We start from the raw sequence: 19,495 nt of genomic DNA, 5'->3' as shown, positions 1-19,495 counted from the left end.
AATCGGGTCAGTGTGTGTAGTGACACGATGGTCGAAAGTCTGCCCAAATGGACGATTGTCGCCTCATTTGGTTGGTCGTACCGTTTAATATTTTCGTTCCAATCTCCTTTCCATTGTGTAGTGTGTATAAACTTCTGACTGATCCATGACAATCCTCCAAAACTTCCTCTACCTGGGTGGCGTGTGTATGTAAATTTGTGATGTCTGTACCAGTCCCACGTGGTGCGGTATCCGCACATCACATGCTTTTGTTTTGTATATATGTGTATTGCACCTGTCTGGCTGCAGACCATTACACGTGTATAAAGCATGAATGAAGAGACCGTGTTGCCTTCTCTTTTTATGCGGCTTTGGGTGTTAACTATATTGAAAGCCCCTTTATGCTAATGTCTTTGGTATATCGTTACATGCCCCGCAAATGATGCTTCAGTGTGTATGAAATTAAAATTATTGCTCAAGACAACATGGCTGTAAAAAGTCGCTAAAGAGAAGTTTGCTCTTCCCTTTATCGTCTAAGACAAGGCTAGTGTGTATGCAGTCCATGGACCTAGCGATCGGACCATCGGTCGCATGTAAAATCGATCGGCATAAAAAGTTGGAGAATTTTATAGTGTGTACCCAGCATTAGGCAGGTACACACTTCAGAATTTTCCGACAAATTTGTTATTTGCATCGATTTGTACCTACAACTGATGGTCCAACCGGTCGGGCGATTCATACATACACACTACACACGATTTACCTGCAGATCTGTGCTCTTCATCTGGTTATATAGTTGTTTAGAGAATGATAGCACAATAGTCATTCATTCATTCATTCCTGTCACACTGATTAACTGCCTTGTTATAGCTATTACATGTCCTAACGAATTTCGTTATCTTCTGTGACTCTGAAAGAAAATATTCGGTGTCAAAACGAACGAACAAGTTATTCCATCTACAGCACTCTCTACATTTAGTCACCAAGACATGTTCATTGCCGGCATAGGCTGAAAAGATCATGGGGTATATTTACTAAACTGCAGGGTGAAAAAGTGGGAATGTTGCCTATAGCACCCAATCAGATTCTAGTTATCATTTGTTTAGTACATTCTACAAAATGACATCTAGAATCTGATTGGTTGCTATAGGCAACATCTCCACTTTTTCAAACCCGCAGTTTAGGAAAATTACCCCAGTGACTCTGTAAACTTTGTGGAGATCGTAATTGTGAGTGCATACACACTACATGATCAGATGGTGATTGGAACGAGATTATTAAACTGTACGACCAAACAAATGAAACGACGATTGGCCCAATAATCTGCTGAAAAACCTCCAGTGTGTACCTAGAATTAGTATGTAGTATTATCATAGAAAAAGTGTGTACTTCATTCAGTGGTGAATAGAACTGCCATATATGTTTTACATGTTTAGAGGTCTCATCCAGTTATAAAATAATTGCCATAAATAAATTGTATCACATTTTAAGATTGGGGCCATAAAAATCGCCATTTGAACAGTCCTGAAATGGAATTTTTGACCGTATAATTTAGTGTAAATTACACATTGCATCATTAACACATGTATAACACAATAAAACATCTAGTTACTAGATAACATAACATTGTTTGTGGAAAATTCAACACCAAATACAAATTTTACAGGAGTAAGATGGGAATGTTGCTTAGTGTTGAAATATTTTTTGTAGAGTCGTATGAATTTTGGCATAGAAAGTCCAACCGGCTGCTTAGTTCTAAATAATTATGTCTGTGTCCATCTGGACATTGGAAAATCATGGAAAATTTCAGTCCTCCATTCGATAAGAAAAAAAGATCTCTGTACCTAAAAAGATTATGTAATTGCACCTTTTGTTTGGATAGTATGTGTGTATTTTTCTATAGATTGCATGCAACTTTCATGTTACTGGTAGAAAAGGAATTATTATGACTTACTGTTGATGATGATCTGCTAATTAATTTCTATGCTTCCAGTATAACAAAACAGGGGAGATTTAATTAGCCTCAAGGATCCGTAGTAACCTCACGGCTATGGTACCGCACAATGTTGCACAGGGGCAAACGCAGGATTTTTAAGGGGGGGGGGGGGTTCTGCCCCCCCCCCCTAAAAAAAAATAGAGGGAGAGAGAGCTGCTGCGCATGCGCAGCAGCGCCCTTTAGGCGATTCTGAATTGTACAGCAGCCGCGGCGCTGTCAAAGAAGCGTCCGCGGCAGTGCAATACAGCACTGCCGCGGACGCTTCTTTGACAGCGCCGCGGCTGCTGTACAGTACCGTTCGTTTGCGGAGGGGAGGGGTTTCTGGAGAATCAGAAACCCCCCCTGTGTGCGCCCCTGTTGTAGGTAACGATCTTCGCTTTTCTGTGCTTGCACTGCATAGAGATGTAAGCAAAAAAGAGCAAAGTTTTCATTTGTGTGATTGTCAGTAAGGAGGAACATAGCTGTGAGGTTTCTACAGATCATTGCCATTAACACGGCATCACTAGGAATGGCAGATATTGTCTTCCTGTTTTTATAGATCCGTCAAATAAAACACAGATTTTGTCCATAATTTTTACTCAATTTGTTGATTGCACTTAAATGTTAATATTTTAATAAGGAAGTTTTACTAGTTGCAACGTTAGAGTGGACCCACTACCTACACAGAATGAAGGCAGCAATTTTGTGTCTGAACCACTATCTATTAGAATGTAACTTACCAATTACTATGTCCCTGTGTAGAGGAAGTCATGAGACCCGGAAGTCTGCTGCCACTGATCTGATAAGGTGGGGCGTAGCGGAGCTAAAGGCTCGGCCGGACTATGGCAGCCCCTGGGCCGCCTGCTGCCCGCCTCTGATGTAAACCATGGGCTAGATTTACTAATCTGGGGTTTTGAGAGAGTGGAGATGTTGCCTATGGCAGCCAATCAGATTCTAACTTTCATTTATTTAATGCCTTCTACAAAATGATAGCTAGAATCTGATTGGTTGCTATAGGCAACATCTCCACTTTTTAAAACCCGCAGTTTAGTAAATAAACCCCCATGAGTTGTTACGTCTTTGCCTTAGGGTTCATTAGGGAAACTCGCACATTATAAGAAAAAATGCACCTATTACTGTAAGTTATTAAAGATATTTGAAGTCACCTTGGATGTCTATATCTCCTCTGTACCCTCTAATAGCCATAATAAATATCTAATTGATTTTTTTTGTATCTTCTGAGATGAGTGAATGTATTGACGGTCCTCATTTTTCTGGCCCTTGTAAACAATGACATTTCTGTTCTTTCCTACACAGGCAATTGTTGACACCCCAACAAGCCCAGTGACAAGTGGCCTTCCTCTTTTCTTTGTGATCACCGTTACAGCTATAAAACAGGTAATGTACTCCTTGTAATCAAATTATCTAAACAATGTCAACTTGTTTAGCTGAGTCAGTGCGTTGGCTTTTATGTTAGAGTTTATAGACAGTCTATCACAATGGAACTATATACACATATAGGGCCTGATTCATTAAGGAACGTAAATGTCAATACATGCTGTGATTTGCGTAAATGCTCAGAAAAGGAGCATATGCCAGTGATCGCAAATATAGGCAGAGCGTACCTACACCCGTATTCCAAAAAAGACGTTCCTTCAGATCCGCTTATAGTTGGATAAATGACGTGGGTATGCCCAATTGTGTTTTTCTTTTAAAAAAAACACACCTTAGGTTTTTTTGAGTGCCTTAAATCAGGCCCATTGTATTTAAACAGTTCTGTCTGTCCTGACGACTGCAGTCTAGTTAATATTCATCTGTCGCGTCCTCCCAAATTTGTCATTATAATGTCCCTTGAAAATTATGCATATCTGAATATGCATTATTTCTATATCTGAACAGTGTAAGATCGATATTCTTGTGTAAATGCAAATCACCTTTTAGACATTAAAATATTCTTCTTTTATTCAGCAAACATATTTATTTTTTTCAAACCATTTCCGTTGTATTTCTTCCAATAGGGCTATGAAGATTGGCTGCGACATCGAGCGGACCATGAAGTTAATAAGAGCACAGTGTACATTATTGAGAACTCTAAATGTGTCAAGAAAGAAAGTGAAAAAATCAAGGTACAGTTTTATGTACAAATGCGTCAAATGGGAAATATATATCAGTGTTCTCCCCAAAAAATTTTGCCAGCCGGGTAACATTAACAAGCAGCCGGGTGGGGGCAGTTGTAATACTTGCAATAATAATGAAAAATGTTGAAGGTTATTGCCCAGACCTGTCAGGACTGGTCAGACTGGTGGTCAGTGGTCTAACACACACTGCTGGCTGTAGTGCTGCTGACATAAGGTCTATTATGGTAGGAGAAACAATGGTTTGAGTATTATAATAGGACTCTGTTGGGCTCCAAACGCCGGGTGGCTAAAAAGGTGCTGGGGAGAACACTGTATATAATAAGCTCTTGAAATGCATTACTCTTAAAATACTTTTTTTTTTTTCTTCCTGCCCCTTACCTCCCACAAACGCTTAGGATGCTAGTAAATAATGTAGAGTCTTTACAAGGGCATACTGTATGTAAAATGTAGGCATACAATATTCTTGTTCAAAACATTGTTTATTTGTATTAACATAAATGTCTGCAGCCACTCTGCTGACTTTTCCAAGTAAAAATACAAAGAATAGACTTGAATGGAACAGTGTGTTTCCTGGTCACGTTGACATGAGGACGTAGCTGTATACTTAGCTTCGATACATTTCACTCATACCTTGTTGTGTTCAGCTCAAATACATCTCAACGCTGGTCTTCTCATTAAGTAACATTTCACTGTATTGTTTTAACACAGGGCAGGACACATCAGAGGAGCCAGGTAGCCAATGTGCACAAAAAAAATAATAAAAAGTTTGATCCATTTCTCTTTGTCGTGCCCATCATTCCTGGTTCCTTAGAGAGCCTGCTGGCTTCCAGATTTTACTCAGTGGCTCTTGAATCCTAAATCGTTTTTGACGACCCCTGTTTTAATATTCCTACACCATAATGCCTTCTTAAAATCCACAGCACTGTATGGGTAATTAGAACACAAATCTCGCTCAATAAGCATACAATGAGATAAAAGGCATAGGAGTCCTTTCATGTATGAGCTTACACTGTATAGGAAACTAGAAAGAGGTGTGAGGGCACAAGACAAAATTAACTGTGGATGATTGTGGTAACAGACACAATAAGTGAGAGCGCATGGTCCAGAGAGTTTTAATAGAGGGTTAAAGTAGTAACCCTCTATATACATATTCATTTTAGATCACAATCTTTCCCCACCCATTTGACCTCAAATCTTTTGTTAACGTTTCGATGATGGGTCTTTACTAGATCTTGGCATTGCCTTCAGATGATCAAGTAGGTTTTCAGTGAGCGTTTGAAAGATTGTAGGTTGGGGGACAGTCTGGCAGGGCTAAGCATGAAGTTCCAAACATGGTGTGCAGCACTGGAGAAGTCTTGGAGACTGGAGTGGGAAGAGGGGAAGTGGGCCAGAGGCGATGCGTAGTAGTCTAGCTGGGGTGTGACAAGGTCGAAGATTTATGTAGGGGAAGCGTTAGTGAGGACTTTGTAGGTGAGGGTGAGCAGCTTGAACTGAATTCTGGAGGAAATTGGGAGCTAGTATAGATATTTATAGCGTGGGGCAGTGGATTAGGAGCGGAGGGAGAGGAAGGAGCTTACAGTAGTCAAGGCGGGAAAACCAGGGTGTTAACACAGTGCCTGAGTGAGGAAGGGGAATATTTTCACAATGTTGCGGAGGAGGAATAGACAAGGCTGCAAGGCGGACTGGATTGGAGGAGTGAAGCGGAGGGTGGAGTCAAGGATGACACCAGGGCAGCAGACCTTGGTAATACGGGAGAGAGGGATGATGTTGTCTGTGAGGGTGTTGTAGAGATGGGTAACGACAATAGCCGGGGCAAAGATAATGAGCTTAATTTAAGGCATATTAAGTTTGAGTTAGGGTCGGATCATCCAAGTGGAGATGATGGAGAGGCAGTTGGACACACGGGATAGGGAAGAGACTGAGAGGTTGCAGAAGGAAAGGTAGATTTGGGGATCGTCCATTACATGCTTCCCTCCTGGAGTCACTAGGTGAAGTCTATTGCTTTCAAGGCTCTCTGTTTCTCCCCAGGTGACCACCAGCAGCAGGCACCCAGCATTGTGTGTCCCAGGTCTAGGATGACCCCCACTAAGCACTATATAAATCTGAACACTTTGTGGGGAAAAAAAAAAAGTGTTGTTCAAAAGTAGACTATATAGCCCTTGATTTTCTATATGAACCATTATTTTATGTCCTATGTAAAGTTTTTTAATTTTCATTTATTTATTTATTTTTAAGGTTGGGGATATAGTAGAAGTGAGAGACAATGAGACCTTCCCATGTGACCTTATCCTGCTGTCCTCCAGCTGTAGTGATGGCACCTGCACCATTACTACAGCGAGTCTGGATGGAGAGTCCAACTTCAAGGTATCTTCATGTAAAGTAACTATGTCCTATATATGTATAGTAATATTTACAAACCCGATCATTATGCTAAGTAAGCTGGAGTTTGCCTGAGTCTGTGTGGAATAAAACTGCAGGTGAGTTTTATATAAATAGTACTAGAATAATTTCATAACAGATACATTTAACCTGAACTGGAGTCACATTGGCAGCGATATTGAGCCAATTTGCAGATGTCGCCAGCAATATTGGTGCTTGTTTGTCATTACATATTAAAAGTTTATCGGTCCATTTCCATCCTCATTGAATTTAGTGTATTATATACCATGCACAGTACTGTTCACTTTAAAAGACGTTATCATGGCAACTTTTGTTTTTTGTTGTAAAGAGTATACAAGTGATGTCCGTATAGATTGCCCGTTTATCCCTTTCAGTTATCTTCAAATTTGGCCTCTTTCCATAAATGAGAGTCTACATCAAATGAAATAAGAGGAAATTGCCAAAAAAAAACTATAATAGGAGAGGTAGAATGCGATATTAGGATGAATTACAGACCAAAATGTGCTGTAGTTTTCTATTTTAAATGGATACAATGTTTCAATATTCAAGATAGATGGAGAAATCCTGATTTCAACTTGAAATATTGGCTCTAAATGTGTTTCTTTGAGTGTATACATTTTTGTCTTTAAAATACACATGAAAGGAGCATAAGATGTCCTGCGGAAATGTCCTGGTGAAGCACCGCCATTTCTGACCCCGGATCTTGGCTGCTCAATGTGAACATTTGTAATCCTCTAGAACTCCCGTTACCTAAGAATAGGGCTCTGATTGTTTTAAACAAAAAACCAGGACAGTCTAATGACTTCAAGTACTCACAATGTTTTGTTTAGGTGTCAAATGCAGTAAAAAGGTCATAATAGGTCTAGTAGCTTGTGAGACCACCAAATTATATAAACTTTAAAATATTTAGAAATAAGAGCCAAGAGTTAGGGGTGGACACCAGATTAATTAGTTTTTCGAAGTAAAGATATTTGTGTATCGGGGCCGATTCTAAGGGGAGGATGGGTGAGTTAAGGTGGAGCAGATAGCTGTGTTAATTGACTTAGATATAATAATGGACCCAAACCTGATTAAAGGTATAGACTTTGTCCTGGAGATTGTAGGTGGTTTTCTCCATGTGTGCGATGAACCTAGCAAAAGAAATAAAGGATGAAGCACTCAGGGGGCCTCAAGGCTTCCAAAATTTGTCTCTGAGGCATTTTGCTGTGTCAAGGATATGGGACATTATTTTAGCGAAGAGTTTGTAAGCTGAAAGATGGCAGCATGGAATGAAGGACGAGGAACCTAACGTGGGAGGAGGGACGCTATATGGTCTTGGACCTTATCCCAGATGGTGGAGATTCTCGGGGACGTCCACCAGATATGGAAAAAAGTTTCCAATCTGACCACATTCCCTCCAACAAGTAAGGGTTGTAGAGCTGTACATTAAGGCTAGTTTGCCGTAGTGTAGTACCATCTAAAATACATTTTTCCTTAGTTATTTCTCTATAGTCCTCTGAGTGCGAGCCAATATCCCTCTCCCATTCAAACAAGAACTTTTTAAAACCTTCATCCCTTAATTTTACATTTGACAAATATAAAGGAAAAATAAAATACAGTTTTAGACATGTTTTGTGCCTAACACAGGGCAATGTATATGTTAATGTATGCTTTATGTTATTCCTCTGTACAGACTATGTGCAATCTTAGGGAGTTTTCTGCCACCTGTTGCCTATGTGTTCATATTTTTGGGCCTCTATGGACCTGAACACACTCCCCAATGACTTCCATCGCTCCCCCAATAATATCACAAGAGAGAGGATTATCCCATCTTATTCAGGATGTCTGCAGAGAAGATTGAGGTGTCCTGGAAAAAATAATGTAAACAATGGAACTGTACTATGTGATGAGCTCAGACCTGCTAGCGCCTTCATATGACCTACTTACTGTCCTGTAGGATATTTTTATTTGTGTATCTTATAATATTTACATCAGATAAATAGAAAGGAAATGCATGGAATTGTCACATACATAAATCCAAGCCATGTACTATGGTCACCCATGTATTATCACAAAGCATCAGTCTATTAGCAAGCAAAGTCTTATCTGACTACTAAATTACCATTGCTGACAGTGTAGCAAGCCGTTTACAGTACAAAGGGGTGGACAAAAGAATTGAGCCAGGCAAGATGTAATAGAGGATCGCTTGTGCTGCACTCTCAGCAGTTGGGGACCTGCTTAATAGTTGTATGGACAGGGGACAGGTAAATTTTTTATTTATTTTTATGATACCTTGCATAAATGGGATTGGCAATCCACCTCCCTGTAGAAGAAGATTTTTGTTGGAGGTCCTAGTTATATGTATGCCAGGACCTTAATATTTTCATAGTGAGGGCCCAATGGGAGAGTCTGCACTCACAAAAGTGCTCTTATAGTGGTGGGAGGGAGTTTGCCAAAAAAGCCTGTGCCATCACCAATTGGTGTATATGTTATTTGTATTACCAGAGGGCTAGGTATCCTCGAACACCCTGTGTACTATAAACTCAATTTGCAGATAGGTTTATTGGCTGTGTTGTGTGTACATTCGCTACAGTAAGTGCATTTGGTGTTCAAGGTAAATTAATCTGGCCTCTGTAAGTGAAAGGAAGCATGTTATGCTATTGATGCAAGTCAGTGGATGGCTTCGTAAATGAAAAATGCGTTACAAAAAGGACACCTTGTAACATTCACAAAATTATATGTGAGTCTTGAGGTTTTCATGCATCAGAGGGGAATGTATTTTTGCTTCTTTGGGTCTCAAGTTTGGTTTAGGACTTGCAGGAGGAATCCTTGGTGGGTTCAAAGGTGACTACATTGGTTTGCATATGCCCCTGTAATGATTACTATATCCACTGCTTGTTCATGTTGGGTTGTTTCAAACACTCTGAATATTGTACCGTAATACTATATATATATATATATATATATATATATATATATATATATATATATATATATATATATATATACTAGGCATTTATATAGTGTGTGTGTGTATGTATGTATGTATGTATGTATATATATATATATATATATATATATATATATATATATATATGTGTACTATATAAATGCCTAGTGGCGTGTGAGGAAAAAAAAAACCAAGCTGCAGCGCCACCTGCTGGGCAGAGTTATACACTGACCTATATATTTCTTGAAGGAGAAGTGACAGTTGGGAGTGGTTGGTGGTTGCCGGGGGTGACAGTGGGGAGTTTTTAACACCTTAAGTAGCTTGATGAAGGAAGTGGCGATGAAGATGAAGGATGTGGCGATGAAGATGAAGGATGTGGCGATTAAGATGAAGGATGAGGTGGTGACATGTGGACAAAACCACGTTAAAAAAGGGTGCTTGCGTCGGGAAGTAACGCTCTTCCCCTGAGGAGGCCTGGGCTAGGCCCAAATGCATGACAAGAACCTTTTTAACACCTTAAGTAGCTTGATTTGACTAGAATGCATGAGTATCATGCACGGGTTAACTTGTATGTGTATATATATATATATATATATATATATATATATATATATATATATATATATATATATATCTATCTATCTGCATAGATATATATATATATATATATATATATATATATATATATATATATATATATCTATCTGCATATATATATATATATATATATATATATATATATATATATATATCTACATACACACACACACACACACACACACACACACACACACACACACCCCCCCCCCATGTGCATATAACCCCTTTCAAGTTTTTGTACAAGGGTCCATTTCTAAACTTTAACACCTTTCTTACATGTTACATTAAAAGGTCAGCAAGTTACCAAGCAGCTTAGCTGTGTCCAGTTCATAAGGTCTGCTCGTCACTCATTTTTCCGCAGAGCATTGCACTTCTTGCTGGCAGTAACCGGAATAATGATATGCTATAAACAAAATCTTGGCAACCATAATAATTTGGATCTCCAGACTGCTCTATAAATAGCAGGGAAGCTCAGTGTTAGTTTTTAGCAGTGTTTCCATCAATAATGAAGCTACTGGTAACAGATGAGGTGTATTCTAAAAATAGTCCCCTAAAGTCTAAGGGTTTCCTTCCATTAGTCAGAATTATTTTGCATCCATTTATAATATATTTTTGTCTGATATATGCATGCTGAAAGCATACGATTACTTGCAGTTTTGTTTCATTTGTAGACCTATGTTGCTGTACGTGAAACCTCTGCATTGTGCACTGATGAAGCGATTGATGGACTCACAGCTACTATTGAATGTGAGCAACCCCAATCTGACCTTTACAAGTAAGTTACAGACATGGTATTATGAGGAATGTTGCTTATTGTAGGTTAGGTATTTTAATTATATGTTCATTAATGTGGTGTTTGGGTTTTTACCCTGTCATATCTAGCAATTGATAATAAGGGGCATATTCAATTAACTTTGCCGTCCGCGATTACTCGCGGCTGCACGACTTCCGTTACTGCAACATCGCAGATTTCCGTGCGCATCCCATAGGGTTGCGAAGGGAAATCCGTGATGTTGCGGTACTGTACTGTCGCTTTACACACACAGCCGCGGATGGAGAAGCTAATTGAATATGCCCCAAAGAGTGTTATTTAACATTCATTTTTCTGCAGTCATACAGTTAAAAACAGAACTTAAACCTATTTGCTCATCTGCAGCAACATTGTGCGTGTAAAGGGCAAGGACTGATCGCGCTGCCCTTAGTGGGGAGAGTTGTGTGTATTGTGCTGCCGTTTGATGGGAGATAGGTGACATAGAGAAAGGGAAACCTCAGGTCCTTACATTAAAGTTAATCGTAATAGGTTCAACTCCCCTAGGCGAACAGTATGTGACTAAAGATTTTAGCTAGATGGAAGGTAACAAAATCAGACCACATAGATAAGTGATACTATACAGTGTCTTAATCGGTACTAGGGCAACAGATATAAACATTACCTATCAAATATAGTAATAAAAACAATGTATGTGTGCACAGAAAATCTTCCTAAGAGTAGAAAATAGCAATAAAGTAAATTGATGATAGTCCGGATATAATCCTTTTAATGTGCGTATAACTTATTATGTCCCTCTGAATCGTTTTTTATGTGACTCGCGATCCAGTTTAGTGTATAAGTACAGTTCCAACGTTATGAAAGTAATATTCAGTTGTAAAGTATAAATAGTGTTTCTGTAGCTTCCGGCACACTCACATGTTGTGGGGCCTGAAGCCTCTGTTGACGTCCTTGGATACTTTTCCATGCATTTTGGTAAACACCAAATGATTAAATCTAAAAAAGCAGGAAGGTTCTCTGTGATATCCTCTTATTACTTATTAGCAATGGTGAGTGATCATTTGTACTGCACACATAGGGAGGGATTTATAGTTTTGCTGCCGCAAACGCAAATAAATGTCTGCCCATAGTTTGAGTTGCATTACACTTAAGCACATCTCTGTTGTAAATATATGAGATGACCGTCGTGCAAGTTGGTATAGAACGTGGTCCTTCATTGTCAAGGCCTAAAAAAAAACATTCTTTAAAAGAACACAGATTTCAGATGTAACTGTTAGGCTGGGTGTACACTGCACAATTTCTGACCAATATGTTATCTACAAGGATTCTACCTACAGCTGAAGTTCCGATCAGTCGGCCGACTCATGCCTATACATTATACACGTATTAAACGATTTTAGCACAAATTAGTGTCCGGGCTGTGTTTTTTGTCTATCATAACCTCGTCCTAAAAGATTTTGACTTCGTACACACTGAAGCGATATATCCCGGCAGCAATATGCTAAATAAACTTATATATACACGCCCAGAAAGGAGTCGCTGTTTGAGGATCTATCGGCAGTTGGTAGTGTAATTGGTCGTGATTTTGTACACACTGCAGGATTGGAACGACTTTCGAATGAGATTTATACTTCTGCTGAACAATCAAATGAAATGACGATCGGTAATTTGGAGAGACTATCGTTCATCGTTTAGTGTACACACTAATGCGATATTGGCCCGAACAGCCGTTTATCGCTCGATTGCCCAATAGTTGGCTGAAAACACTGTAGTGTGTACCCAGCCTTAGTCAATACATGCACAACCCAGGAGGGTGTGGGTGAATGACATTTCCAGGCCCTTGCTGTTCCTTACCTCTGGAAGCGCAAGGGGCTGCAAGTGTTAGATACATGCCGTGGTGCGTTTGTGCAGTGTGACAATTTCTATGTGTTTTGCAAAATGCACTTGTTTAGGAAAAATCCCACACCAAATTTCGGTTTTGGTGAGCACCTAGTACGGCGGTTCCCAAAGTGTGCGCCGCGGCTCCCTGGGGTGCCACGGCGCTATGACATGCCGCGATCGCCATAGCAAAAAAAAGAGAAAAAAACCCAAAACTTACCCATCATCCAGCACCGGATCCTCTTCCTCACTGACTGCCGGGGCGTGACGTCATCACGTCCGTCAGCCTCAGTGAGGAGCAGCAGCAGAGAGGACATCAGGAAAGAAGGTAAGTAAAGGAAGTGAAGGGGGGCGCATAGAGACAGGCTGAAGGGGGACACAGAGAGACAGGCTGAAGGGGGACACAGAGAGACAGGCTGAAGGGGGACACAGAGAGACAGGCTGAAGGGGGACACAGAGAGACAGGCTGAAGGGGGACACAGAGAGACAGGCTGAAGGGGGACACAGAGAGACAGGCTGAAGGGGGACACAGAGAGACAGGCCGAAGGGGGACACAGAGAGACAGGCCGAAGGGGGACACAGAGAGACAGGCCGAAGGGGGACACAGAGAGACAGGCCGAAGGGGGACACAGAGAGACAGGCCGAAGGGGGACACAGAGAGACAGGCCGAAGGGGGACACAGAGAGACAGGCCGAAGGGGGACACAGAGAGACAGGCCGAAGGGGGACACAGAGAGACAGGCCGAAGGGGGACACAGAGAGACAGGCCGAAGGGGGACACAGAGAGACAGGCCGAAGGGGGACACAGAGAGACAGGCCGAAGGGGGACACAGAGAGACAGGCTGAAGGGGGACACAGAGAGACAGGCCGAAGGGGGACACAGAGAGACAGGCCGAAGGGGGACACAGAGAGACAGGCCGAAGGGGGACACAGAGAGACAGGCCGAAGGGGGACACAGAGAGACAGGCCGAAGGGGGACACAGAGAGACAGGCCGAAGGGGGACACAGAGAGACAGGCCGAAGGGGGACACAGAGACAGACTGAAGGGGGACACAGAGAGACAGGCTGAAGGGGGCACAGAGAGAGACGCTGCAGGAGGGGGACAGAGAGACAGGCTGAAGGGGGGACAGAGATGCTGAAGAAGGGGGACACGGAAAGGAAGGCTGAAGGGGACACGGAGAGACACGCTGAAGGAGGGGGACGGAGAGACACGCTGAAGGAGGGGGACGGAGAGACACGCTGAAGGGGGGGGACAGAGAGACACGCTGAAGGGGGGGGGACAGAGAGATGCTGAAGGGGGGTCAGAGACACTGAAGAAGGGGGACAGAGAGACACGCTGAAGGGGGCACAGAGAGAGACGCTGAAGGAGGGGGACAGAGAGAGACGCTGAAGGAGGGGGACAGAGAGAGACGCTGATTGAGGGGGACCGAGAGAGACGCTGATTGAGGGGGACAGAGAGAGACGCTGATTGAGGGGGACAGAGAGAGACGCTGATTGAGGGGGACAGAGAGAGACGCTGATTGAGGGGGACAGAGAGACGCTGATTGAGGGGGACAGAGAGACGCTGATTGAGGGGGACAGAGTGTGAGATGGCGAAGAGGGGGGCAAAGTAATATGGTGAAGGGGCGCAGTGATATGATGAAGGGGCACAATGTGATGGTGAAGAGGCCTAAATACATCTTGCATCATTTTGACCCAACTACCTAAAAAACGGGACTACCCGGTAATTATTTTGGCTTAGGGGTGCCTTGGAAAGATTATGGTGGCCCTAAGGGTGCCTCGAACTGAGAAAGTTTGGGAACCACTAACCTAGTCGATAGTAGTGCAGTGATGGGCAGGTCCTTGGGTCGCATGTGGCCCCCAGCTCCTTCCTGCTTTATTGTCAGTTTTTGTTTATTATAGCTTGTAACACACATGTTATTACAGATAGGTGTCTTATTCTTTGTTTAAATATATTGTTTAAACTAATTACTGAGATTTTAGTGTAATGTGCAGCCCATGTGTATCAGGTTGCCTATCACTGTAGTAGTGAGTTCATAAGTCTGGTATTCACTATTACAGGTGAACTCCAGGCAGGTGTTTGTTAACAACACCTACCCCCTTCACTTGCACCCCCACTGGTCAAAAGCTAGTAACCACCTGACCACTGCAGGTGCTGGTTTAATTTGGGCCCCCAGGCATACGCAGGTATAAAAGCCTGGGGAAGATTCTGAACAGCTGTGTGTATGTGTGTGTATAAAATATATATATGTGTGTGTGTGTGTGTGTGTGTGTGTATGTATATATATATATATATTGGGCAGCACAGTGGCCTAGTGGTTAGCACTTCTGCCTCACAGCACTGGGGTCATGAGTTTGATTCCTGACAATGGCCTTATCTGTGTGGAGTTTGTATGTTCTCCCCGTGTTTGTGTGGGTTTCCTCCAGGTGCTCCGGTTTCCTCCCACACACCAAAAACATACTGGTAGGTTAATTGGCTGCTATCAAAATTGACCCTAGTCTCTGTCTGTCTGTCTGTCTGTCTGTCTGTCTGTCTGTCTGTCTGTCTGTCTGTCTGTCTGTGTGTGTGTGTGTGTGTGTGTCTATATTTGGGAATTAAGACTGTAAGCTCCAATGGGGCAGGGACTGATGTGAATGAGTTCTCTGTGCAGTGCTGCGGAATTAGTGGCGCTATATAAATAGATGTGTGTGTGTGTATATATATGTATATATATATATATATATATATATATATATATATATATATAGCTATATATATATATATATATATATATATATATATATAGCTATATATAGCACCACTAATTCCGCAGCACTGTTCAGGCTATGCTCCGTCTCTAGGCTATGCCTCGTCTTCAGACTATGCTCCCTTGTCCCCTGAGATTATCATTGAACATGATTAATATATATATATTATTATTATTATTTCCAACATTAAAACTATTTTCGTTTATTGCTGTTTCTGAACTAGTGTCCCCTTACATAGTTAATCGTTACTCATCGGGGCTCTGTTCTTAAGGAATTGCTAGACTGTAGCTTAAAGCATTCAATTAAGAACCCTGTCTTAATTAAAATAACTAGAGCATTCAATTAAAGTGTTGCAGAGGTTTTTAATTATACCATTTTCTGATTTCTGATGGTGTCAAGTGTGGTTTTTCAAGGCTTGCATGCTCTTTGTTGTTGTTGGTTTTTTTTTCCATTCTGGAGAAGTGTGTACAGTAATGTGATGTATTGTTTTCCCCAAGGTCAGAAAACACAGATTTAATGCAGCTTGCTAATAAAGCCTCATTCTTATTATCACTGCACGATGCACATAAACATATTCGCTTGTATTGTGTTTGTGTTATAGTTATTATGTCAAAGCCCCGTCTTCAGGCTATGCCCCTTCTTCAGGCTATGCCCCGTCTTCAGGCTATGCCCCGTCTTCAGACTATGCTCCCTTGTCCCCTGAGATTATCATTGAACATGATTAATAGAGTATGTGAAAGAATCGGGGCTTGTACACACAGGCAGTTGCATTCTTGTAGTCTTAGACACAAGCTTTAGCCAGTAAATTAAACGAATAGACCCCTTTGCTCACTTTCTGGCTAATTGTCTGCCTTCCTTCATATCAATTTCAATATTGCCTCGAGTAAAGCTTTAAGAACACGCTTTAATCGCCCTGTAAAAGACAAAGTAGAAAGCTTCGCCTTCACTTTTAAATGATTGTATTTCAACAGCCGTGTGTACAAGACCTTACTGTTGAATATTTTAACACTGTTTACATTACTTATATAAGCCATTTCCAGGCAATGGTGTAGCTGTTAGCTGCATGACTCCTTGGCAATCTAATGCTAGGACCCTGTAGGTGTAAATAGAGAAAAACTAGCAAATAGAAAGCAAGGCGAATACAACTGACCCAATTTATTTCTGTGAGTAAGGCGGCTGTCTTGGGGGAATCCAATAAGAAGTGTAAACAATGTGCAGCACGGTGGCTAAGCGGTTAGCACTTCTGCCTTACAGCACTGGGGTCATGAGTTCAGTTCCCGACCATGGCCTTATCTGTGAGGAGTTTGTATGTTCTCCCTGTGTTTGCGTGGGGTTCCTCCAGGTGCTTTGGTTTCCTCCCACAGTCCAAAAACATACTGGTAGGTTAATTGGCTGCTAACAAATTGACCCTAGTCTGTCCGTCTCTGTCTGTCCGCCTGTGTGTGTATGTTAGGTAATTTAGACTGTAAGCCCCAATGGGGCAGGGACCGATGTGAGTGAGTTCTCTGTACAGCGCTGTGGAATTAGTGGCGCTATATAAATAAATGGTAATAATAATAAACAATGTAGTTAAATGCTTGCGTTTGCTGCTGGTTTTGCGGAAATAATAGTCTTTGTCATTGAATATACATTCAGGCTTATTTAGAGCTAGGTGCAAAACTAGCACCTGGGAAAAAATATTTTGCGGTGGGGGACGGGGGACTATATTTTATGTGTGGGCAGCAAGAAAAGCATGCAGTGTCTGCGCTACATACAGATGGAAGTTTGCATTTGCACCACTTGCTGTTCAACACGGTTTATTCAGTTGCAACTCTGCACCCATGCCCAGTTTAATGTATTGATCTTGGGGTTCCCTCTCTATCCTGCTGGCTTTTTCTGACTAAAAAAGGCATAGTCTCCTATATTTTTTTTATTTTTACGTATGTTTTGTTGCCTAGTACTAAATTAATATATATAATTTTACTGAAGTGCACAATCTCCAGTTCTGTGTGCATATATGGTATAGATTGTTTTCATGGTAAAACATTCAGTTTAATGCAGTTTGGGAAGATCAACAGAGACCAGGGAGGTAATTAGATGTTAGTGCTGAAAGCTCCCACCTTCACCCCACTTTGGGACGGGCTGTAAGACGAAGCGGTGGATCACTTTGGACGTAGATAGCATGGTCAGCTGACAATTGCTTATACTAGCAGGCCGTGGTCATCGCCTGGTGAGACTTCCGACTAGCCTCATCAAATTTTGGACAGCGTTAACGATGGTTTTTGAGACCATGCATGCAACAATTTGGAGCCTATTTGGTCATTCTGACTAAGTGACTTAATATGTGACCAGCTTTGCTGGTCTCTTTTCAAAAGTCCATAAGAGACACTCTTTAGTTCATCACTTCTTTGATTACTGCAAGCTGCACTGTGAAGTCTGATCTATGCTTTGAATTTTTTACAGGTTTGTCGGACGGATGAACGTGTATACTAACCAGGAGATAAAAGCAAGGTATAATATTGTCAGTCTTTCTAGTACTATAGCTGTCCTAATTTTAAATCCAGGTTAACATCCTAAACTATTTACCTTTTACTTACCATCTTTATCCCTATTTAGATCTTTGGGCCCTGAAAACCTGCTGCTGAAAGGAGCGACTTTAAAAAATACAAGGAAGATTTATGGTAAATATAGATACAAATTTACATAACTTAAGGAGACTTTCTAATTTTTGTTGAGTTGAGCCAGTTATTTTTTAACTACATATCCAGGGGCAAACACAGGATTTGTAGAGAGGGGTTTCCATGCCACACCACCAGTGGGCGTGGCCAGCGTACTTCAGGGCGTGGCTATAATTTTAGACCGTGCTTGGCTGCTCTCTAACTCTTCCTATCCCCATCATATACACGGGCAATGCTATGTGCACTACTGTTAGGTGCACGCAGCTCTCCCTTTTCGAGCAGAGCCGTATGAAGCAGGACATACCTCCCAACTGTCCCTACAATCAGGACAAAGTCCTGACTGAGTGTGTCAGAACAGTTAACAGACTGTCCTGCTCTCTCCTACCTGTTCTTGCTGCTTTCATTACTTGTTGGGTAGAGATGGCTGTGAACAGTGCAGACAAACGATCTGCACACAAGCTGCAAAGTGGCTGGTCCCAGGACAGGGTCCAGCCACCTCAATCATACATCATCCGAGGGGGGGTTTCCAGGCACTAGTAAACCCTCCCTCAGTTTGCCTATGATATCTATTGGTGGAATCTTATGTAGGTAGCTATAATGGTATTCTCTATAAAGCATATGAGTTGTGGTAAAAGAAAAGATGAAAAAAAAACCTGTTTTGGCTCTTGTAATGCAGACGGCCTTTTATGTTCTGCAGGTGTCGCTGTATATACTGGCATGGAGACCAAAATGGCTTTGAACTACCAAGGCAAATCTCAGAAACGTTCTGCCGTGGAGAAGTAAGTGTGTTTATATAAACACTGCTTTGCTAAAGTTAATAATATTTGTTCCCATGTCCATTGGTGGTGTTCCAGTTATATATTTATACAGATATGTTGTTGTGTGCACTTCCTCTAAATAATCACAAAGACAAGGTTATTGCTTTTATAAATGTTTCAGTAAAATCATCAGGGAGGTTTTTAAATATCTGAAGGATTTTCCTCTGTATTTGTTAGTTCAAGGACCGTTAATAAAGGTACAAAATATGATTGTTATTTATACTATACCGCCTATGAATCAGAGGCAGTTTTAAAAACTAAAAAAAAAACGATTATTTTATTTTTTTATTTTTTTTTATTTTTTTATCCAGTTTTTAGTTTTTTTTAAAAGTTTTTAAAATTATCAAGTAAACAAATAAACCAAGTAAAAACAATAATACAGTATTTTAAAAGCACTTTGTATCTTTAATATATTCAATTTAAATGACTTGACAGTGTCACCTATTATGGCATGGCACAGTAAACGACACAAAAATCACAACACAAACTGCAAAAGGAAAGAAACAGCAATGATGTTAAAAGTTACAATAGTTGCCAATTGCCTTGCCTGGTTTATAAATCTGAATGAGCCTACACATTAGGTTTATTGAAATCCTTAAAAAGAA

At 41.1% G+C, this 19,495-nt stretch overlaps 1 protein-coding gene across 5 annotated transcripts in view; it reads left to right on the top strand.

The window, feature by feature from the left end:
* ATP11C (ATPase phospholipid transporting 11C (ATP11C blood group)) overlaps positions 1–19,495 on the top strand; it is a 123,778-nt gene that overhangs the window by 52,874 nt on the left and 51,409 nt on the right. For all 5 annotated transcript variants that reach the window (XM_075187316.1, XM_075187315.1, XM_075187319.1 and 2 more), the window contains exons 4-10: positions 3,272–3,352; positions 3,973–4,080; positions 6,328–6,456; positions 10,693–10,796; positions 17,858–17,905; positions 18,011–18,075; positions 18,770–18,851. In XM_075187316.1, the coding sequence (XP_075043417.1) occupies positions 3,272–3,352; positions 3,973–4,080; positions 6,328–6,456; positions 10,693–10,796; positions 17,858–17,905; positions 18,011–18,075; positions 18,770–18,851 (617 nt within the window). The remainder of the gene's footprint in view (positions 1–3,271; positions 3,353–3,972; positions 4,081–6,327; positions 6,457–10,692; positions 10,797–17,857; positions 17,906–18,010; positions 18,076–18,769; positions 18,852–19,495) is intronic.

This window comes from Mixophyes fleayi, chromosome 9 (assembly GCF_038048845.1).
Source record: "Mixophyes fleayi isolate aMixFle1 chromosome 9, aMixFle1.hap1, whole genome shotgun sequence".
Lineage (NCBI taxonomy): Eukaryota > Metazoa > Chordata > Amphibia > Anura > Limnodynastidae > Mixophyes > Mixophyes fleayi.
Note: the sequence above shows the minus strand (reverse complement) of the source record. Positions and strands in the feature narration are given on the sequence as shown.